Genomic DNA, 24,561 nt, shown 5'->3' with positions numbered 1-24,561 from the left:
CAAGCAGCAGAAATGAGCTTGGCTGGCCTCTCCCTTAGACATAAGGTGAGGAGTGCAGCCATTTGGGAGGGGCTCAGCGTAGAGCCACTGCTCCTCCACATCAAGAGGAGCCAGTTGAGGTGGTTCGGGCATCTGACTAGGATGCCTCCTGAGTGCCTCTTGGGTGAGGTGTTCTGGGCATGTCCTCCTGGGAGGAGGCCCCGGGGCAGACCCAGGACATGCTGGAGAGATTATATCTCTCGGCTGGCCTGGGAACGCCTCGGTGTCCCCCCGGATGAGCAGGAGGAGATGGCTGGGGAGAGGGGGGTCTGGGCTTCTCTGCTTAGGCTGCTGGCCCTGCGAACCGGCCCCGGATAAGTGGAAGAAAATTGATGGCTGGTATTTTATCTTTAAAACTACACTTAAAATTCTACTGCATTTGTTTAGATTGGCAACATTAAGAAATGATACCGATATATGGGACTTTGAAATACAGAATTTTGGTGGAAAAAACTCATCTTCTGGCCACATAATCTTTTTAGGTAGGAGATGTCAGAAAATGAATATTACAGTACAATATATAACTATAGAAAGGGATGTACACATGATGACCGAAGGGGTTATAGTTTGCATCCAAATATTGTGTCATATTTGACCTCTGCCCTCCCTTATATATTTCACATCTGCCTTTTTGGCCTCCAGTCTAAACTCCCAGAGCCTTTTTTAAATGACTTTGCATGGTATATTTACATATGTGGTATTGCTGGATTTAGAAAACAAGCACATTAATTCAACAAGCCTACTGTGTTATATGACAATACATGCAGCATAATAAAGCTTGGAACTGGACACTCAGTTTTCTCTGTACTTTTCAGTTGGGGCACTTCATACATTAAGTGACTTAACACCCTGGTTTTGCAGGCCACATTTACATATTTGGTATTGATGGATTCAACACAACCTCACCTTTCCAACAAGTCATCATATTTGTTTCTGTGACAAACCTTGGCAAAGCAATTACAAAGTAAATGAAAACATTTTGCATAGATATATTTTTTCCATGTTCGCCTATTTTAGGTATATGTTCCAAGGTCTCTATCTACCCCAATACCCTAAGATATTCCCATCCAGTTTTTTCTAGTGGGTAAAGCAAAATCCTGACTACATATATGTCTATTCTGAAAGCTCTCAGTCCTTGTGTTATTAATCTACATCAGTTTTTGTGGGTTAACCCCCATGCGGACAGGCTGTACTTGAGTTCTTTTTAGTTTTGGGGTACATAACAATATCTATCAATTTAACCATCTTGGCAGTAAAATATTTTTTGCCAAGAATCCATTTCATATAGGGGAGACCTTAGAGATGAGGGAAAAACATGGTTAGGTTTAGTTTTACCTTCGGTAGGGGTATCTTGAACACTAAAGCACTTTTTGGCAGTTTGTCACTAGGCTAAGCTGTACTTAGGTCACTAGTGTGAAACGATGCATGAAAATGGCAGCTGCTCGGCTCCATTTTCTTATTGTAGATGTAAGCATGAGCAGTAAAACAACGGCTTACAAGATCTCATTGAAACACGGGGCCATGGACTGTGGAGGGGAATGATGTATATATCTGAAGCCTGACAGCAGCTGTTGTATATGCAGCTTTGGTCATTTGGATAAACTGGCCCTTTAAGCAGCCCAGAGGTAGAGACTGACCTCTGTGTATTCTGTCAATCCTAAAGCCCCACAGCACAATAATAATACCTCAAATAATTCATTCTGTAATTACCAGGCTACCTGTTGCCACATTCATTATGGTAAACACACGTTTATAATGATACCATAATCGTGCAGCAGATACGGACTCTAGGTGGGAAACAGGACACATAAACCTCACAAGAAATCTATTTGTGGGTTTAGTTTAGGGATCAGCTTTTCAAAATAAAAAAGTATTCTGCCTTTTGCCCAATACCTGGGACAGGCTCCAGCCCGCCTGCAACCCTGAATTGAAAAAGTGGTTAAAAAAATGTATGGAGATGGTGGCACTGACAAAAAAACAGGAGGCCGAGCTGGAGGTGACAGAGTTTAAGATGTTAAAATCTGTTTAAATCAGTGGGGCAGCTCACGTTGAGCATTTTGGACAAAAAAATGAGATGATAAATAAACAAAAACTACCTAAAAGGATAAAAATGATGACAAAATTAACTGACACTTTCGTCAATGGATGAAAACGAGATGAAAATGCTTGGCGGGGACAAAATCCAATCAGAACTTACTTTATTTTGTGAAAGGCAGGGACAAGTTAGGAAAACATCCAATCAGAACTGATTTAATTTTGTGACAGGGTGGGACAAATTAGGAAAACATCCAATCAAATGCACAGTTGCACAAATTTGCTCTAAACCCGGGAACTCCACAGTAGCCTATGAATTTTTCAGGCAGAGCAGGCCTACTCATCAACATTTTATTGTTATGCTCAATAAACAAGGTCAGGTAAATAAAGATGTTGTTTGTTCAATATTTTTGAGTGTGTATTGGTCTTTCAAGCATTAATAATATTCCATAACTTTTAATAAATGTTTAATTTCGTGTAAGTGTGTATAATAACTAATTCAAGGGAACTGAAGAAAAAAACATTTACATTTTACACTTTTTATATTTTGGTCAATTGACTGTAGATTTAGTCGACAATATTCTTACGCTAATTAGTCAATTAAAACTAGACTAAAACTAAAACTATTCAGATGACTAAATTATGACTAAAACTAAATCAAATTTTCGTCAAAAGACTATGACTAAACTAAATCAAAATTTGCTGTCAAAATTAACACTGGGTCAGACACTGATGTTGGATGAGAAGGCCTGGCTCACAGTCTCCACTCTGATTCATCCCAAAGGTGTTCTGTCGCTGGAATTCACTGAGCTCCTAAGAGCGAGCTATTGTTTCACAAAGGTTTGTAGAAGCAGTCTGCATGCCTGGGCGCTTTGTTTTATACACCTGTGGTCATGGCAGTAGTTGGAACACCTGAATTCGATGAGTTGGATGGGTGAATGAATACTTTTGCAACAGTGTATGTCAGGCAAAACTGTCTGCAGAAAACATAATAAAGGCACTGCCAGGGTCCACTGGGATGGCAGCAACTCATGGGACATATATCAACTCAGCTTTTGAGCGGATCATGCCCAAATCAATGCCAAAAATCATTTTTGAAATAACTAATCAGGAAGGAAGGCGTGTTTCGTTGGTGAAGTGGAAGGAGCTGGATAAAATACATGTAGATGCATATTTTGGGGGTCCTCATCTTGGCTAGGTCTATAAGTCAATGGATGAATCAACAGCCAAAATATGGGATGCAGAGTCAGGCAGGGCCTCATTTTGTGCCACAAAGAATTTTCATATTTTCTCCAGCATACTATGATTTGATAATCGAGAGACAAGGGCTATCAGATGTAAGAGCGACAAGCTGGCAGTTATTAGGACAATGTGGGACAAGTGGGTGAGGCAACTTCCACTGCTCTATAACCCAGGCCCTACTGACACAGTGGATGAAAGGCTAGTGGCATTCAGAGGGCGCTGCCCATTTAAGCAATATATGCCTTCCAAATGAGCTAAATAAATAATAAATACATTTCTGGTTTAAAAAGTACTTAAATAAAGTTTATTTTCAAAACACATCCTTGTGGCTCATTTGTTTACATTCTGATATGCTCCTTGTCACAAACCATCCACAGTTACTGTTACCTGTGTAAACTGAAGGAATGAAGTGCTTGGACTGAACTCAAAGCTGAAGCACATTTGCTTATTTGATACAAACTAATGCCACATTATCTTATACTGAGCAGGCACTTGTCTCTGTCCAGCTGTGACTGTCACCAGTTAGGCTGTGGTCTTGGAAGGCTGAGATAACCTTATATTGGAGGGAAATGCATTTAATCGAGCAGATCAGCGGCCTATTAAGGAAGGTACCCGTCTGTGAACTATACTGCTGAGCTGCACAGGTATGAGTCTGATCAACAGCTTTCATTAGATACATGTTTATTTTTTAACAAAACATTGTTTAGTAATATTGCCTTTAGGCTATACTGACATAGACATGCACTTAGTGTGAACTGATGGTGACTTTTGTTTTATTCTATAAAGTTGTCATTGTTGACAATCACACAGAGGCCGACGGGCTGGCCGTCTATTTGATAAACTTCATCCTAAAGAGTGCACGCGTCAGGTGGACAAAATCATCTGAATGACTCCTCAGATCAGTACAACACTACCCCAGTCAGAGCTGAGCTTAAAGAATTTTATGACAATGAAGTGAATTAATGCAGTTTAACTATTGTACTCATAGCTACACAATACATTACATAAGACATTATCTTACAGTCAGCTGGAACTCCTTGTCCTTGTGTTCAGAGAAAATGTAGCGGGGGTGCTGTCCTTTTCAAATCTCAGAGGTCAGAAATAAATGGTGCTCATCCACAGAAACAACACAGGTGTGTTCCTCACATCTGGGGCCAATAGAAGCACACGTAAGTCAGTCCTCACAGACGCCCATGTTAAAATGCCCAACACTACAGCAGGAATGAACATGTTTACAACCTTGGCATTTATAACCAGTTTACCTCCCCATAGCAAGGCCAGTTATAACATCAACTAATCAGCTAAGACAGTCACTGTACACTTAAATGAAAAATGCAGCAAAATTCTGAATAATTCAAGACAAAAATCACAATTTGGAATGAAATTATGAAGAAATACTGAGTTTACTTCCACTTCTCCAACAGCAAAATTTCTGTGATTATATTTCACTTTGTTTTGAGCCATTAAAGGTTCATCATGTATCATACATGGACTCTAACAAAATATCACAAGGTTTTCTATAGATAACAGTGTTTGTTTGTTTTTAATTTATGACTTGCCTTTATGGAATTTTTACTACTCATGATTTCTGTTAGTCAAAGTCTGCAGTCACAGGTTAGATGCTCAAAAGTCTGAAAACAGACCATATGGGAGGTTTAGGACTCTGGTTTGCCCTCAGCTCACTTGAATTACAATATTCTGAGAGGTCATTATGGATTTTATTAGTCCATTAATAGCAAAAAACATGGTCTGTGCCCCAGCTTTAAATATAAGATTTACATACTTTGGACTCTATACAACCACCAATAAAATCACAAAAATGAGATTTAGTAATCGCTTCAATTTGTTATTAAAGAACACGTACACTTAAATTAAATTGTTTTAGTGAGTCATTTCAAAATGTGGAGGAGTGGTCTGTAAATCAGCTGACCCCTGCTTAATTACAACTGACTTGCTGACTTGCACGAATCAAAATTAAGTTTGATTCGTGAGATAAGCGTAAATCAAAATTCATCCATGCATATTTGGCACACACACACAAACAAACACACACTGTCAGCTGAGCTGTAAACCAGAATCAAGTATATGTGAAACCCCCGGGATTTGTGCACACCTCCTTGTGGTCACAGTCAGGTCACACACATTTGAGGACGAGCTTCTTGCCCAGAGTGTATCTGGGCTCTGGCATTTGTTTGTACTTTAAAAAATCTCCTCTGCCGACCTCCCTGTTCACTCGCGTAAGGACAGTGAGGATGTCATCGATGTCCTGGCTGCAAGAAAAACAAACACACACACACACACACACACACACACACACACACACACACACACACACACACACACACACTGCAAATGATACATCTTGAATAGTTCTAATGTTTTAACACAACATCTTGCTGTCTGAAGTTTCATATGAACACATGATAACCAAAAGTAGACATGCAGATATGTAAAGAGATATAATGCAGTAAAATCATCTTTTTGCTATAGCAAAGAGCAGTTTATAGTTGTGTAATAAACATATTATGGGTGCATCGTGTCAGTAATGATATAACAGTTGTGATTAGGTAAACTATACATCACAAGTTAGTCCTGACAGCTGACACTCACCATACTCCCTGAATTACAGATCACACTTTGAAACCTAAGAATTATTTCAAATACATCATCAAATAATTAAATATGTCACCGTTACTATGAAATTGCAATAAAGTACTGTGTAATTTATTGTACATTATTTGCTACAGTATAGAAATGCAAAATATGTAAGTTGTTTACAAAGCAAATGGCTGGACTGATTCATCAGGTTTTGGTGAGTGAGCATCATTTACGGCAGATGTTACGACTGACTTGGCGTCAAGTGTGGTTTTTAATCTTTGCCAGAAAAACACGGTATCCTCTTAAACTCTAATGGTGTCTCTCACCTTTCTGCTGATCTTGTCAGCTGTCTGCACAGCTCCTGGGTGTAGATGCATCCTGTGACTCTGTTTCGAAATGACATGTTCTCGTCCACAGTGGCCATGCCTATCAGAAAGTCTGCTTGTGAAGGCACCGTCTCCCACTGTCGCCCTGTGTCAGAATCTTCCTGCGTGAATTGTCTCTCTCTCTCGTCCTCTCCTGGTCTTGAGGTGCAGGGAAAGAATCCTTCCTGGAAACTCGCACCCTGACTTGCTTCAATGAAGAAGAGTTTGGGCTTCCCTGCTAAGGTTGGGGCCCTTCCACTTGTAAAGGGGAGTGTTAGATCTTTCAGGCACACTAAGCTTCCATCAGTGCCAAAGACACATCCCCCGTCTCCATGGGAAAGCACGCATACCACCTTAGATCAGAGGCAGACATATATCTTAATATATTATGCAGGGATTGAAGTGTAATTTGGCAGATGAGGGAAAATAATAAACAGAAGATTTTTTTTCGTTGCAGACTGGCTGTGATCAGTTAACCTCTGGTGCTGATTCTGATGATTTCTGCCCTCTGTGGAGAGCCAACCGCATTAGACAGTGTATAGAGATCTTACATGAGCTGCTTTCCAAGGCCTGCTTGGTATGAAGGTAGTATAAATGTTGTGATACAGAAGAGCATCATCAGGTGAAATTCATAATAATAATAATATCAAAAGATTTTAGTGTTCATGTGCTGCAGTCTAGAGTCCCCTCCAGCTAATGTCATGGAGCCACATTCAATAAGACAGAGAGCAATGTCACCCCACAATCACACCTGTCACAGTTACAATACTTATCGTCAGCATGTAGCCATGTCTCAAAATGAGCATGTGCTGCTCACGAAGGAATAGTTTGAAATTTTCTGACCAAACAGATCAGATCAGATTACATTTTACTCCAGTGCAGACACAAAATTTCCAGGACGTCAGCCTCTGGTGTTATTCTCTGTCAAAGTTTTGCAATAATAGTGCACCAAATGCACATTTTTTCAAATGTGACACAATTAGCAAAAACGCAGGACTCTAAAGATTATTTTGAGCTAAATTTGATCAAAATCTGTTGTGATTTACACCTGCAGACAGCACAGAGAAGCTGGATATCCATGCTCTGTTTAGAAAATCTGCATGACGATTGTTCAGGTCACAGTTCACGTGCTTGGATTTCAGCAGTTCAGTTTTAGACTTGTCTGACTGGAGTCAGCTCAGTGACTAGAATTAGGTAACATGAAGCTTCGCAGTCAGTGTCACTGAAATCACCCCAAAGATTCATAACTTTAAGACTTAATATTCAATATTATATTACATTTAAGTACTTTTTTTTTTTTTTAGCTCTCCTCACATACATGACAGTGGTATCAATCTTCTCATTTGTTATATAAAACAAGAAGAATATTTCAAAATGTAAATCTAAGTCTAACACATGAACTACATACTACATGCTACATGATACAACTCTGAAGGTGTGAATCTACTCACCAAAGCATCATCATTCTGGAAATCCCTCTTGCTAAGCATTCTTATTTCATTTAGCATTGCTGCTGCAGTCAGGTTGTTGTGTATCACCACTTTAAAGCCTAAGCGGGTGAACACTGTGTCCAGAGCATCTGTGTCACAGAGAAACAAATGAAGGTGTATCAGCAGATTGCACAGCCATAGAACATGTGACCTGTATCTGTAACTGGTACAGGCTTCAGTAGCTTCCAGATGAAACATTCATCTACAGCACTGTCAAATGGTATTTGCCCCCTTCCTGATTTCTTATCTTTTTGCATATTAGTCACACTTGTGTGCTTCAGATGAAAAAAAATTGAATGTTAGACAAAGATAACCTAGGTAAATACAAAATGCAGTTTTTAACTGATTATGTAATTTATTAAGAGAAAAATAAATAAACCTATACCTTTAAACCTACCTGGCCCTCTGTGGAAAAAGTTGAACTATTTGGAAAGTTTTAGTCCCGTTACATCTGCTGTAAAGCTAACACAGCCTTTCATTAAAAGATCATCATACCCACAGTCAAACACGGTGGTGTTAGTGTGATGGTCCGGGGCTGATTCGCTGCCCTCGACAGCTTGCTGTAACTGATTGACTCATGAATTCTGCTCTCTACAAGAAAAACTTGAAGGACATTTTCTGGTTTCTCAGTTTGTTCCCTGAAGCTTGAGTACTCTCAAGATATGCAGCAGGAATATGATCCAAAACACACCAACAAGTCCACCTCTGAATGGCTCAAAACAAATCAAAATGAAGGTTTTGGAGTGGCCTGGACAAATTCTGGACTTAAATCCAATTGAGATGCTTTGGCATGAACTCAAACAGGCCATTCACGTTCAAACTCTCCAGTGTGTCTGAATTAAAACAATTCTGCAAAGAGGAGAGGGCCAAAATTTCCCAGTCATATAAAAGACTCATTGCCAGTTATTGCAAATGCTTGAGGGCAGTTTTCGTGCCAAGTATGGCACAACCAGTTATTAGGTTTAGGGGTAATTCGTTTTTCACACGGGGCCAGGTAGGTTCAGCCTTAATAAAATAAATCACTTAAAAACTGCATTTTGTATTTACTTGGGTTATCTTTGTCTAACATTAAAAAAGGCACTGTATTCACAAATCAGGTCATGTGACTGTTTAAAGGCAAGAACTTTACCTGCATCCCTCTGACTTCCTCCTCGCCTTTTCAGTTCTAATCCTGTGAAGATTTCATTGTTGAAGACCACACACAAACCTCGAGGGTTACGAGTCAGAGTGTAGTATTCTGACTGCAGGACACAAACACGACAAACAGACTGTTCATAAATGTTACTGAGAATGTTACCAAAAAATGAATGAAAGCACGAGAGTCTGTGACTGGACTACCTGATCGGGAAGAGAGGGGGGCTGTGGCTGTGCATCAGTGTAAACAATCTCTCCTCTGCCTTAAGGACAAAAAACTAATGTAATATGATCATTAAAAAAAGACAAACAGTAAGACGTGAGAATGAAATAATTACAAATATACTTGAAGAGAGATTCTTACAGCTGGGCTGAGTTTCAGGTATGGGCAGAGACGGATCCCTCTGTGGGAAGAAGGTCACACCAAACAGATGTTAATGGATACTAACTGTTTAGAAACACACACACACACACACACACACACACACACACACACACACGCTTATCCATACCTGGTGCTGCTGGGGGACGCCTGTAAAGAGTACAATCATTGGATGATGCTCACAGAAACAGTTTAAATCTGAATGTTTTTTGTGGTAAAGCAGAAAAGTGGCTCTCAGACCTCGTATGTAGTTTTCTATAATCATCGCCAGTTCTGGGTCCAACTCTTGGAATACTTCACGCAGCACATTGACATTTCCCTCTGATATTAAGTCTTTTTTTTCCATTTCAGCGAACACATCCAGCGCCGTCTGCAATTAACAGCAAAGTTGGTTTAAGTTCACAGAGGCTCTGCAGTTACAGTTTAAATCCAGTAGCATTAAGTGTATGTACCATAGACTGTATGTAGAGATGGTGAGTGGTCATAAACCCCACCTCATCCATGTTTGCAAATGGGACACAAACCAAACTTGTCAAAAATATTGAAGCACACCTCCAATAAATCTTTCCAAAAGTTAAAGTTTAAGTGGCTTTTATGCTCCTTTACATTCAAGCGCATACATTTTGGTTTGATATGGTTATTTGGTATGACCTTTGGGGTTGTTTGTTATCACTGACAGCTGTGATTAACAGCTGCTCTGAGTAAGGCAGTCACAAACACACTTGCACACTTCTTTTTTTGGAAATTATACTTTGGATTTCCATAGCTGTGACTCAGCTTCAAACTGACATTGTGAGTTTTGATGTGGTACAGTGCATCATCACCAGCACAAAAAAACTCCACAAACAAACAAATGAAAAAACCAGCAGGTGGAATTTAAGGTAAAAATCTGAGTAAATTTACTGTCTTCAGTATTAATGAACCTCTTTTTTATTTCGCAAAAGGATAATTGCGTTTTTTGGGGGACAAAACTGCAAACACATTTATATTTGCAAACCAAATATTAAACACTGTGTAAGGCATCAAACCTTACACTACAAATCTTTGAGTGTCTGCAGGAAATTCTATTTCTGCCTGTTTACAGATACCTGTGGCCGTAACAGCTCCAAAACAAGTGGCAATGGACACAACAAACCCGCTACGGCACTGTCCGTCTGACAAACGTCACTCACCAAACTGTGAATTACAGAGATAACACGTAGCTCCCTGCACCCCCCCAAAAAGGTTCAACTAAAATAACTCATTCTCTGAATGTAAATGGAGTTTTCTGTGTTAAATTCAAGTAGCCTGAAAATCCAGAGTCTAGATCAGATCAGTTTCACTCTAAACCAAATTTAAGCCCGACAAGATGATTTCAGTGACTGAACAAAAAAAAAAAAATACTGCCAGCTGCCCCTCAGCCACCTGGCAGCAGAATCTTTAGGTGGCATGACTCCCCTGAAGTTCTCAAACACATAATTGCAGGTCTCAGTAGATCTTAAAGGGGTGCATAAGAGCCTATATCAACTCAAAAGTAAATGGCTAAGTAAGAACCAGGAATAAGAAATGCTAAAATCATAATAGATGGAAACCACCATCACACCAGAATACTGTCAGTTTCTGTGACTGGCATTATTATGGTAAGAACTAAGTCATCTGAGAAGTTTAGCAGATGCATCTATGGCATGAATTTGAACATGCTGGGTCACATGGTTCTTGAGTTATCGTGTTCACAAGATTTTCAGAAAAACTTGACCTCTCACCTCGACCCAATTACGGCAAAAATTTAACCAGGTGATCTAAGGGCCACCAGCCATATTTCATGCAAATCTGATATGAATCGGAGAGGTAGTTTTGCTGTAATATTCTTAACAAACAAACAAACAGACAGACAAACAAACCAAAAACAATACCCCGTTCCCCTCTCCGGGGGCGGGGTAATCATGTTCATCAGTACTCCCTCCTTGGTTTGCCACTGTACTGCAGCATCATAAACATCTCAGGAAGGCTCACCACTGACACAGGATACATGGGCAGCAGCTAAACATCGTAATGCTCGCAGCGCTACAGCTTTGACACACTCAACAGAATCTTCATGACTTTAAATCACTTCTGCAGTGATGAGTGAATTTTTACATACATTCTATGATTAAGACCAACACAGAAATAAAAAGAGAAGCCAAGATGTAGCCATTAAGAAATTCCTACATGTGGGTCATTTCAGTACTTACTGCACTGCTTGTACAGTAAATTGATTTTTTTTTTTAATGTGTGTGTGTGTGTTCTTACATTGCAAAGGTCCAGTTTTCCTTTCAGCTTTTTCCTCAGTAGAAACTTCATGATTATAAGATTCTCGTTATTCATAGAGTCATATATTCTGTACAGCATCACCCTAACACAGGAGCAAAAGAATGAAATGGAAAATGTGGAGACAAAGACACACACAAAATGTTTGTACTACAAACTGATAGCATTCAAGGACCAACTATTACTATATGTATGCTGTAATATTAAATGACTGCTTTTACCTGTATGCTGACAGGACAGGACCAGCATCTGATTCCTCTGATCTGATTCCTAGGGTCCTGAGGAGATCTGTTCGATAAATAGTTGAGAGTAGCCGAGAAAGGAAATGATTGTTCTGCAGGAGACCTTTTTCCATTAATCTCGAGAACAGTCCTCTGACATCCCTGATCTATAGGAGAGAAAAATGTCAGTAAACCAGTTGGAAAGGTAACAGTATAAAACATGCAGCGCTCACCTCCTCCAGATGGCGTCTGCTAACAACATCACGACACAGGAAGCGAAGTGCTGCCACCTCTGAAGTGTCCAGCTCCTCTTCTATAGAGGACAGGCTCTGGATCACAGAACTGCTCCCACCAGCACAGGCCTGGAGGGACTGATAAATACACATAATTATTACTATAGGCTATAAGAACACAGCCTTTGAGATGGTCGTATGTCTTACAATATTATCTAAGGAGACATAATTAATCTTAAACTGTCTCTGAAATAAGCATTGTCACAGACTGAGCTGATCTGCCTTTCCGGTAGAAGGGCCTCACCTCCTCTTGGCTGGAGCCATCTATTGACAGAACATGTGAGGGAGTCAGAGTGAAACAGAGTTACACATCCAAACAGAATGTGGTCTCAGACACATGTATGTGTAATTACCATGCTGAAGTGAACAGGGTTGGACCAGCTTAGGTAGAAAGAGGTTGTCATTCAGCTGCAGGTTCTTCAGCCGAGGGAAAGTAGTTTTAATGTCATCATCGTACTGCAGGAGGTTCAGGAAGTCTTTGCAGACATCTTCTCATTTATTCATGAGCTTATCCACAAGCTCAATAACGTGTCCCTCCACATCTTCCTTGTTGAGGCTTTTAAGATTTTTGTACTCCTGATCAGTGATCAGATTTTTCTCATAAACTTTGTTGAGGATGAGTCTGTGGTCTCCGGACAAAATCGTTTGAATGGCTGTTTTATTGTTCCTCACGGTGTCTTTGGCCGACATGCTGAATCTGCCTGACAGAACGGTTACACAATTTAACAACCGCAACTGAAGCTAACAGCGACACAATGCAGGTTTTATTACACAAAACGTTGTTCAGAAAGTCTTCGTTTAAAAGGTATACTGGAAGTTACCTGTTCCAGCGCTCGGAGAAAACTCTGCAGGACGCTTTGGCTTCAAAACTCTAAAAACTACTTCCTACTGTGAGGAGTGGAACCTGAGTCCATGTGCCGTCCCTTGTGGGCAGGGTTTTCCTCTTTATAAGAGCAGGCGCAGTCATTATGGCAGCTGTTTGAACCTGGAGCTGCGCTGTCATCGTGTGGTGTTTAACCCTGATCTTCCTGGAGACTGACTGATTTGGGAGGTCTCTTTTTTTTTGACTAAAGTAGGTCATGGGAAGTGTTCCTTTTCAGGTTCACGTGGAGCTTAGTCCTAAGGGTTATGTTCAATTAGGATAAGATTTCGCTTCTCTTCAGACTGACGTTTGTGGTGAATCCCACTGACTCCTCTCATACCCGTCAGGGTGGGACCTTCGTTTGGATGGCAGAGCAGGTCTATGCAGACTCTGGATATTTTTTTATTTACGTTATTTATATATTAAAATTGAATCCCTGTTAACTGAATGCATGCCTATGGCTTACTCCTATTAAAGTGGTGCATTGATCACAAGGTGGCCATCTGTGCGCACCCGCTCCACCTGCTCTGTGCTCTGTGCCCTTCACGTTACGTGGGTCACGTTGTGAAGACGCTGTACCTTTGATCATTGCGCAAGTTCTGCATGTAGAATGAATCCAAAGAGTAACAAAGAAACCCTGGAAAACAAACAATCAGCAACTAACTGGTTTTCATGTTAACTCTTCAGACTTGTGACCTGCGGATTGTTCATTTCCGCCTCTGTCACACTTTAGACCTCAACAAAGGTTGTATCTCCAGTTCATGCAAATGCATTACAAATTGTGAGAATTAAAAATATTAAAGCAGTCCTCTGAGCGAAATAATACTTGTTTCTATGAAGTAAATCACAAGGAAAGTAAGGAGATTGCCTCGTGAAACCACCTACTGCTGTTTTACCTTTAGTATCCAGAGTTGTATGCAGTGCGGATGTAAAACTGACGACAAGTCCTCCAGCTCAGCACACCACACTGAAGGGTTGATACTCCAGCACCCTAAAACACACAGACACCAGAAATGTTTTGTTGAAGTTAGTGCTGTGAAAGGGAGTCAGTTCAGCTATTGAAAGCTAAGGTTCATATTAGTTTATCTCACACAAATGGGAACGATTAAAGATGAAAACATTTAATGCTTTTTTGCCTGGTTTAATTGGATTCCCTTCATCTAGTTGTAGGACATGTAAAAAAGAATCAGAGAGTAAAACAAGCTGAACTGCCAACATTTATTTATTGATGGTAATGTTAATAATAGGTGTAGCTATGTCTGCCTTTCACCTTCAGTCATACAGGGATAAAATAATATGCACTGCTTTCAGAGAAACAAAGACTTCAAATTACATGAACAATACCTCTGCAGTGGATGTGGAAGATGAATATAGAGAGATTCTCTCAGATGGGTGGTGCAGGTGGACAGTGATGGTAACCTCTGGTGTATTCAGTTTTGACAGGAAGAAGTTAGCACAGGCTAATTAGTAAATGCTCCTTGAAACAGTGAAGTAGTAACAAAGATGGGAAAGTATTATACACTTAAGTTCAAATTTTCTCCAAATCTGAATTTGCATTTTACCTGAGTATAAATCGAGCCTCTCTTTCAACTCTATATTCATCAGTTCTTCTCCTGAAGATCCCCCAGAAGACCACACACACCGTTATTACTCTGTCCTCATTCTTCTTCTTCCCTTTCCGCCCTCTTATTGCTTCACTGAGTCTGGCTCTCAGATCACCAGGTGACAAAGGCAGAGTGTAGGAGAGGCGCTTGTAGAAACAATTTTTATAAGTCAACACTCATTCACAGCTCTCCCCTTTCAAATGTTATCAGTCCATTAAATGGACGTTATTAGTGGTTATCAGGCCCATAAATATGGGCCAGTGGGTGCATAACATCCAAAGTGGGTGCACAGACTCAAAATCTTTACAACTTTGCTACAACACTGGTTTATTTCTCTGAGCAACTTGCTTTCATATTCTCTTTTCTGTTTGTTAATTTCATCACAACTAAATTCAGCAAATGCAGTAAATTCCCTAATTTTAAACTTAAACTGGGAAATGGGAATTTGTTAACTTTCAATTAATTAATTAATTTTTCCTGCAATAATTTTGATTTTGAAATAGTCTAGAATTAAATTTCCAATATTTTTTATTTACTGCTCCTTTATCTGTTGGTTTTAAAATCAAATCTATAAACCAATGATCCAATAGTGGCGCTTTAGGTATTTTGGCTTGTCAAGATAAACAAGGGTAAGATTACTGCCCACCCAGCTGCAGTGCGCCTCGCACTGAAACAAGCGCCCCGTTACTCCATTCCCTGCCTCTCTCAGTAGCTCTCAGTAGGTAGGTGCAGCTCACTGTTTCAGTCACACCAAGGAGAAAGACCTGCAGCTCACAGCTCCCACTGGTATGGTAAAATGTTAATTTAAATTGACACTATTCTTTGGATGAACGTGGGACAAAGTTAAAGTTTATTTAAAGAATATTTGGTAATGTGTGTCACTACTTGCACTGAATATAATTCATATTTATGAGTTATTTTAAGATCAGCTCATTAATTGATTGAACATTAATTCATGAATGACCCAGATAAATTTTAATCTGCAGAACATTTTATTTGAGTAAGATGTAATAAATATTTAAATGTGTAAATAAAGTTAAAATTGTTTGATGGACCATATGACTTAAGAAAATGTTTGGATAAATAAATGTTCATTTTGCTAAAAGTAGTGCCTTTTTCAATCATGTAGTTTAAATAAATCTTTTTCAGGGTGCAGTGAATTTGTTATAATTTGATGTTTAATGTATATGTCTGTTATCTGTTTAAAGGTTATCAACCTTACTCAACCATTAATTCACCTGCTTATTTGCCACTGCACCTAAAGCTTGCAATTTCAACAAAAAGACAATAAAGCACTTAAACTGAATTGAGTTGTCCCAGCATCCTTTTGTGTGGAGTCAGCCTTTTTCAAGTTTGGGCAGGAGCTGTAGGAAACTTTAAAACTTGACATTGCTTGTACAACATATCTTATAAGGTCATTACCGACCAATCAATAATTGATTCTGGATTTGCTCTCGTCGTTAGAAGAAGAAGAAGAAGAAGAAGAAACAGCCTTTATTGTCCCACAGAGGGGAAATTTGGGTGTAACAGCAGCCGCAGTTATTATAAATATAAATAAAGATATAATAATTCACACTATTAAGAAAAGAATATATATAAAATCAACAAACAATATTAACCTTAATACTACTAATAATAATAACACTATATACAATGTACATGATGTGCCTGTGTGTTGAACCTTAACAGGCCGGACTATTTACAGTATATTATATATTATCCTACATTGTGTAGGCTATTGTGGTTTTTGTTGGGAGCAGTGATGGTTATAAAGTCTTACAGCTGCTGGGAGGAAGGATCTGCGGTAACGCTCCTTTGTGCATTTAGGATGCAGCAGTCTGTCACTGAAGGAGCTCTCCAGCTCAGCAACAGTTTCATGCATGGGATGGGAGACCTTGTCCATCAGTGATGTTATTTTGGTCAGAGTCCTTCTGTCTCCCACCACCTGCACTGAGTCGAGAGGACATCCTGATGAGGCTTTCCTGATGAGCTTGTCTATCCTCTTCCTCTCAGCTGTAGATAAGCTGCTGCTCCAACATACTGCTGCATAGAAGATGGCTGATGCCACCACAGAGTCATAGAAGGTCTTCAGGAGTGTCCCCTGCACTCCAAAAGACCTCAGCCTTCTCAGCAGGTAGAGTCTGCTCTGACCCTTCCTGTAGAGCGCATCAGTGTTATGAGTCCAGTCCAGTTTATTGTTTAGGTGAACACCCAGGTACTTATAAGAGTCCACTATCTCAATGTCCACTCCCTGGATGTTCACCGGTGTCCGTGTGGTGGGTCTGCGCCTGCGGAAATCCACCACCAGCTCCTTGGTTTTAGCGGCGTTGATCAGGAGGTGGTTCCGCTGGCACCAGTCCACAAAGTCCTGAGTCCACTGTCTGTACTCTGAGTCATCCTCACCTGTGATGAGGCCAACTATGGCAGAGTCGTCAGAGAACTTCTGCAGATGGCAGTGTGGGGAGTTGATGGAGAAGTCTGCAGTGTAGAGGGTGAAGAGGAACGGTGCCAGCACAGTTCCCTGTGGGGCCCCCATACTGCAGACCAGCCTGTCAGAGACACAGCCCTGTGTCCTCACGTACTGTGGGCGGTCAGTGAGGTAGTCCAGTATCCACTCGGAGATGTGGTGGTCCACTCCTGACAGTTCCAGCTTGTCTCTCAGAAGTCCTGGCTGGATGGTGTTAAAAGCACTGGAGAAATCAAAGAACATGATCCTCACAGTGCTTCCAGGCTTCTCCAGGTGGGTCAGAGCTCGGTGCAGGAGGTAGATGATGGCGTCATCCACCCCGATGCCAGGCCGGTAGGCGAACTGCAGCGGGTCCAACGAAGACGACACCATGAGGCGTAGATGGTTGAGGACCAGCCTCTCGAGGGTCTTCATTAGATGCGATGTCAGGGCTACCGGCCTGTAGCTGCTAAGATCCTTTGGATGTTTGGTCTTTGGTACCGGTACCACACAGGAGGTCTTCCACAGTTGTGGTACTTTCCCCAGCTTCAAGCTCAGGTTGAACATGTATCCCATGATGCCACACAGCTGATCTGCGCAGCACCTCAGGAGCCTGGACCTGATGCCGTCTGGACCAGCAGCCTTTCGCACCTTGATCTTACGTAGCTCCTTCCTCACTTGATGAGTTGAGAGGGACAAGATGGAGGTGGGGGATGGGGGTTGTGAGATGGAGTCCTCAGAAGTGAAGGGGGTGGGTGATGGCTGAGAGCTGAGAGGTGTGAGGTCCCAAGAAGAAGAAAGGTTGGCAGTCATTAAAGTTGGTGGGGCTGACAGCAGGGGGGACTGGGCTGGGGGAGGGGTGGGTGGCTGGTCAAACCTGTTAAAGAACTGGTTCAGGTTGTTAACCCTTAAACCCTTAACCCTTAAACCTTAAGGTTGTTACGCTTAAACCATGAAAAATGTTTCAGCCCCAGTTCTCCAGATATCAGTATCTGTCATAAAGCTTCCACAAGCTCACCACAGGTGTGCAGTGGTGAGTTTAGGCCACTTGCAGTTGCCGTAGATCAGTTTTGGATGCCTGTGATCTTCGGCCCTCACATGGTACTGCATTAAAAAAAAAAGAATGGATGGAAATCACTGCGTGGCCTCAGGAACACGTCCATCACTGAACACAATTTGAAGCTCTATCATGCAAAAAGAAGCCGCGTGTGAAGATGATCGGGAAATGTTGCAGTTTCCTCTGGGCCAAAGCTCATTTAAAAAGGACTGAGGCAAAGTGGAAAACCAAACAGACAAATTGAAATTTGAAATTCTTCTCAGAAAAGATGAATGCCACAACCCCGTACATTAGTGCCTATGGAATCTGGAAAAGAACCATTTCATCTGGAGCCTCTTTTTGTTTTTAATCATTGTAATGACCAAAAGTCATTATGCTTGCAGTAGGGTATTATCACTAAACTCAACTTTGATTAATACTTAACTGTTCTATAATTAATATAAACAAAAATACAACTCCATTCAGTACTTTGCAATGACAAAGAAAGATACCAAAAAAAGACAAAAGCTCGATCAAAACTGTTGGCCTCTGCCTCACTGCAACACCTGAGTCAGGTGAAGTCGCTGCAGCAGCCTGATTGATGGTAACATGGCGCCCCCTTGTGGTGGCAGGTTTTATAAAGCACCCCCCCCCGGCCGCCGCCGCTTCAGTTTATTTTTCTTTTTCAGTGAGACATCAAGCCTGTTTTTGACTTGACCAAGTGCATTAAAGTCAGGTTCAATGCCCGAGGTGGAATGGGATAAGAAATAATAATCACCCGTCTCAGGATAGGACACACAGGTCTTAATAAATCACTGCGGTTGTTAGTCAAGCATCCAACTGGACCGGACCTGAATCTGTCAGCATGTGTTGATTCATTGTACGTTGGTGGACCTTCAAAAGGTGCTGTTGCAAGTTGATGGTCAATTGATGAGTTCCTTGAGAAGAAAGAATCTAGTTTTTTATTTCTTGTCCATTTCCTGATCCACACTCCAGTCCAGTAGGTGGCAGCAATGCAGCTTTAAGCTGGTCTATAAGTAGAAGAAGGGTTTGGGCTGTACCTCCGTTTCTAAACAATGCTACCTCGGCGTTTCCTGTATGTTTGGCTCCTGTTAGCAGTTTTCTTTGGTAAGTCAGCATGAGTGTACGCAGAAAAGTGTTTAAAACGGCACATTTTCAAAAACAGGAGAAGAGATACACCGAACATTGCTGTGTTCCACTTTGTTCGGCTTCATCCAAATTTAATGGCGTACTAAGTTTCCACAGCTTTCCGACCCATTCTGACTTGAGGAGCCGGTGGCTGATAAACATACGCCGGGATCCTTTCACCATTACCTCTCACACCAAGGTCTGCAGCAGACACTTTACCACTGATCAGCTGATAGAGCCAACAACCCCTGATGGTCGAAGGAGGCTTGTTAGAGGTGCTGTTCCCACACTTTTTGAGTGGAATGGCTTTAAAGTTGAGCGCAGTGTTTGGGAGAGAGCAGAGCGACCCTCTGAGCCAGTCCCTCCTGAGGAGCAAGAAGATGACTGCTGCTCAGTCCCTGAACCGTCTGCATCAGCTGCAGAAGGCCTGTCCACAGAGGCGGAGGACCTGAGGAGGGAAATACAGGAGCTCCGTGCCCAACAGGAGTTTGGATTACAGCGGTCTGCTGGCTCCGACATCCGAGTCTATGCCAGGTACATACTATCATCATTTAAATTGATGTTAACTGATACTTGAGTGCTGATAGCTGATTTCTAGTTACTGATTGTTCTAATTCTTTGCAAATGTTGAATATTAATACTATTATATCATCCTACTGTATTACTATGCAGATTCAAAAAAATTATCAACATTATATAAAAACATGAAATTGTTTTAAATTTTTGTGATTTTTGTATAATCAAAAATAACATTCATCAGTTTCTTCATTCACTCATGTTAGTGTGACTGCATCAGTGTGGAGATACATGTACTTAATATGTCCTAAAGTTCTCCACAACTTCAGTGTTTAAAAGTGGGTTTTTTTGGGGTTTTTTTTTAAATCAATTGATTGCACACAAGATTCAGTCCAGGTGTGAAGATGAGGGCAGAGATGAAGCTGAGGAGCTTCATCCATTATGTCATCTGATACTAACTGGTGAAGCAGCAGCTGATACTGGCCGGAAGATTTTAGAAGAAATCAAACAACTGGAAAGTGCAGCTGTGTCTGTTTAATTAAAAACAGGATCACAGACGTATTGGTAATATTGGTAGTCACACACTGCCACCTAGTGTTCTTAAATTTTAATGAGATGTAGTAAAGGTTAAAAAAAATGTGCATATGAGTGGCATTTAATAAAAAAAAAAACACTTCTGTTTGAATGATTTGTGCTTCCTCTTTTGAAATTCTCTTTGAACTAATGCTCTTTGGTGTGTTTTCCGCACATTTATATTCAAGAGTTGGTCCCACCTGTGAGTTTACAGTTGTCTTTGAGTAGTTTTGTGTTTGTCAACAAAGTATTCATTTCATGGGTTATGTTGCTGAGGTAACGATGTGTTCTCAAGTGCTGAAGTTGAAATGAGGAAATGCTGACAAAACTAAACTTTGTCAAAATCTTGTTCCTTTAAAAGTTTTACAGCCTTCTACATCTGGAATCTAACACTGACTAAACTCTGAACGCTGTGAAGGAGTCAAACTCATAATGACTTATTGTAAGCTGCTGTATGTTTGAGCCAGTTTTAAACAGACTTCCAGCTACTCTGATCATATTTCACATGCTGAATTATTTATTTTTAGACATCGAGGAGCTTCTGTTTTCTCTGCTTTGTGCTGCAGTAGCATCTTTTTTTGTGTGGATAGCCAATATGCATTTTATGTTTCCAGATTTGATAATCTGTTGAGACTGGACAAACTTTTGTGCAAAATAATTATGAATAATATAATAAATAGTCTTAGACTGACTATGAAGACCCAGTCTGGCTCCAGATGTTACTGACTCCTGACCAGTGACCATCTTGGTGATTGATGAGAAGTTTAAGTCGACCTCTCTTAATGTTGTTTTCTCTTGTCCTTCCAGTGAAGGGACACCCCCCCCACACCCAGATCATGATTATGCTGAGCTGCTTCGGCCACTGGAGAAGGAATATGAAGAAGCTCCAAAGGTCATCAGAAAGCAAGCTGATTTTCAACACAGCCGGTTTCTCCTTTCCAGATTCCAGGGAGACGATGAGACCGTCCAGTTCTACACCGGCTTTCCAGATTACACCACTCTCGAAGTGGTGTTTGCTGCATTACAGCCAACAGCGGAAAACATGGCAGGATGGAGTCAGGCACACCGGCTAAGACAAGCTGATGAAGACACTCAGAGGCGGGACTTTGGCATTTCTAAACTGGCTCTAATTGACCAGTTTTTTCTTTTCCTGTGTCGTGTGAGGCGAGGATTTCCTGAGCTGGACCTTGCAGTGCGCTTCAGTGTGTCACAGCCAGCTGTCAACAGGATCTGTGTAACCTGGGCAAACTTTCTGCATTTCATGTTGGGATCACTTCCAATTTGGCCTTCGAGAGAAACTGTAAATGAGCTCATGCCTCCCTGCTTCAGAGCCACTTTCCCTCGTACCAGAGTTATATTAGCCTGTACAGAAATCCATGTTCAGAGACCGAGCTCAACGGTTCTCACCTCTGAAATGCACTCTAACTACAACAGTAACACCACCTTTAAGGGCCTGATTGGAATCTCTCCATCAGGCAAAGTGACATTTGTCAGTGACCTGTATACAGGTTCATTATCTGACAGGGAAATGACACAAGTATCAGGAATCCTGTCTTTACTTGAGGAAGGTGATGAAGTCATGGCTGACAAAGGTTTCCTCATCAGAGATCTTCTTTCTAGAAAAAAGGTCTCCCTTGTTATTCCACCCTTTTTAGGCCCAAGTGGACGTTTCAGCCCAGAAGAGATGAGACAAACACAAACTACAGACAGACTTTGTGTTCATGTTGAGTGTGCCGTCAGGAGGATTAAAGAGTATCACATATTTGACACGGTCTTACCCGTGACACTGCTGAGCTCAGTTAACCAGCTGTGGACTGTTTGTGCCCTCTTAACTAACTTTCAAGGCCCTCTGCTCTAAAGCAGGGCTGGCTGAAGTATCGACCTTTTAAGATGGGTCAGAAAGAAAAGATGATCCAGAGACCAGCATTTTTATCTATTACTGTATTTACAGCAGCAGGCTAACATCTCCAGTTCAGAGAAGATTAATGCTTCTCTACAAAAAGAAAAAAGTGTACCAAGTGAAATGGATCATAATCAAAGCCTCAGACTACTTTCCAATATGATTTATGAAATTCTGTTATGAAGTTGCTAATGTTACGCATTCAGAAACTAATTTCATCCATGTAGGACAAAAAGTGGAAAGCCTGCCTCATGTGTTCTTTTCAGGTATTGCAACTTGTCAACCCTTTATTTTATTTGAACCAAAACTTTATTTAACAGCACAGTGTTGCCAAGTCTGCTTATTATAAGCGACTTTGGGCTTGTTTTTTTCTAAAGTCCCTTGTAAATCCCGTGAGGCGCGGGCTGCATTTTTTGGGCTTGTTTTTGAACGTGGAGTTGCTTATTTGGGCTTGACTTTCTTTCAGAGCTCCTTGATTATCATCCCGGCGCCCCATAATAAAGCAAAAGACGAGTGGTAGGTAGTTTGTCCCTTCCAAGGCCCCATTTCCTGTTAATCGCTCCCGCCCAAGTTGACGGGCGCAGACTCAAACAAACGCTCATAACAGGCAGAGTGAGGAGGCAGCTTAAGATTGAGCTCCAGTAAGTGGGGAAAATATAGAAAAAAAAATATATAATAAAGAGTGGGAGAAAGAGAGCGCACTTAAAAAATGGATCCGAGCTCAGGTGGGAGACAGTGGCGCAAAAAGTGGGTGTGCACTATATGCAATGCATAGGGGCGTCTCAAAAGAGGGGGGCACCAAAACAATGCGGCGAAATTTTCTCGTCGGCATTTTCTGTATTTAACAGCTGTGCATGTCATATGATCAATAACAGGCACAGCGCTGATTCGGCGCCCCTGTGCACCTTCACCTCCCCTCCTCCTGTCGCCCCCCTTATATACACACACACACACACACGCACACACATTTTCTTTGTATGTGATTGATGGAAAATAAAAGCCTGTAATAGAAATCTTGTATTTCCATGAATAAATGAGATCTGCACGCATGAACACAGTAAACCTTGATAGGGTGTGGTGTGTGTGTGTGTGTGTGGGGGTGGGGTGGGGGGGTGGGGGGGGCTAAAATTGTGTCTGCGTACACCTCATCAAGTAGCTGCGGTCCTAATGGGAGACACATCAAAGGCATTCTGCAGATTTTGCAAGTGTGAAATATGTGCTCACCATGCTGATTTAATTCAACATGCTAATATCGAGAAACACACAAAAAAAACGTGCACCGTTCTCTTCTAAGAAACATGGGTTTCACTGCTCCAAGACACAATGAGACAAAACAAAGACACGAGCTATACTGTTTAAAAGTGGCCTCAGTTTTACAGTGTTGTGCATTGCCAGTTGGGCTTTTTTTGGGCTTGTTTTCATAGAGCTGGTTGCTTGTTTCTATAGTGAGATCTGGCAACACTGGAACAGCAGTAGCAGTCAAGCAAAACAATAATGGCGGCAGCTCCCAGTTTATGATGTCCGGTTGGAGGAAATTACTGCATATATCTTTTGTTCAAGGTTGCATTGCCGGTGTGTACCACAGGAATAATTTTGTAACATTGGTTTTGTGTTAGCTATAGTTCACTTATGCATTATTTGACTGTAAAATTAGTCTCTTTGTTCTGCGACTTACCTGCGATTTGTGAGGTTGTCCAAGATTTCGCCAGTAGTGTAGGTTTATACACATAGAGCTGTCACTCAGTGGAAATTCATTATAAAGTGCATTTTATGCTGCATATATTCATATTTTTATTGTATTGTTTATCTCGTTTTCAGTTTCACCCTTTTGAATGTCATTAAACCAGCTGACAACGGTCATCGGTCTCCCGAATTGTGATATGAGAAAGGTATTAAACAGCCTTTGCGTCAGACATGCACAATAACGGCACATTCCCCGTTTTGTTGTTTTATATCAGCCTGTTTAATAAAAGTGATTTTGATGTGCTCCTCTGTGTTTTCTCATTCATTCATTTTATGGTGACCAGTGATGGCATAGTTACCTTGAAAAAGTAATATTGAATATTGCTTACTTCTTTAAAAAGTAACTTAGTTACTTTACTGATTACTTAATTTTAGAGGTAACTAAGTCAGATTACCAGTAACTTTGTTACATTCAACAGCTGCCAGTGTTGGACTAAAAAGTGATTGTATGTATTTAAACTGTTGTAAATGACTTGTTGACCTATAATCTGTGAAACGTGTCAAACATATCTCTCATGAATGATATCAGGTCATTTTGAGTGAGAAACAGCATTTCTATCACAAGGTAGAAGCTGCACTCAGTTTTTGGCAAAGTGACTGTTGAATTCCCAAAAATGCAACTTGCATTCTCTATTGAAGAATGCAGGG

At 41.0% G+C, this 24,561-nt stretch overlaps 1 protein-coding gene and 1 pseudogene across 1 annotated transcript; one reads left to right on the top strand and one right to left on the bottom strand.

The window, feature by feature from the left end:
- Positions 1-4,202: 4,202 nt before the first annotated feature.
- On the bottom strand, positions 4,203-12,993 carry LOC115796087 (caspase-8-like; annotated as a pseudogene).
- Positions 12,994-19,146: 6,153 nt separating this feature from the next.
- Positions 19,147-21,958, top strand: LOC115795554 (uncharacterized). The gene is made up of 3 exons (XM_030751525.1): positions 19,147-19,715; positions 21,078-21,807; positions 21,926-21,958. Exons 1-3 carry the CDS (start codon positions 19,171-19,173, stop codon positions 21,956-21,958), a joined length of 1,308 nt encoding a protein of 435 aa, XP_030607385.1. The 5' UTR covers positions 19,147-19,170.
- The last annotated feature ends 2,603 nt before the right edge of the window (positions 21,959-24,561 follow it).

The sequence above is a fragment of the Archocentrus centrarchus genome, chromosome 17, assembly GCF_007364275.1.
Source record: "Archocentrus centrarchus isolate MPI-CPG fArcCen1 chromosome 17, fArcCen1, whole genome shotgun sequence".
In the NCBI taxonomy this organism is placed as follows: domain Eukaryota; kingdom Metazoa; phylum Chordata; class Actinopteri; order Cichliformes; family Cichlidae; genus Archocentrus; species Archocentrus centrarchus.
This window is presented reverse-complemented; position numbering and strand designations above follow the sequence as displayed.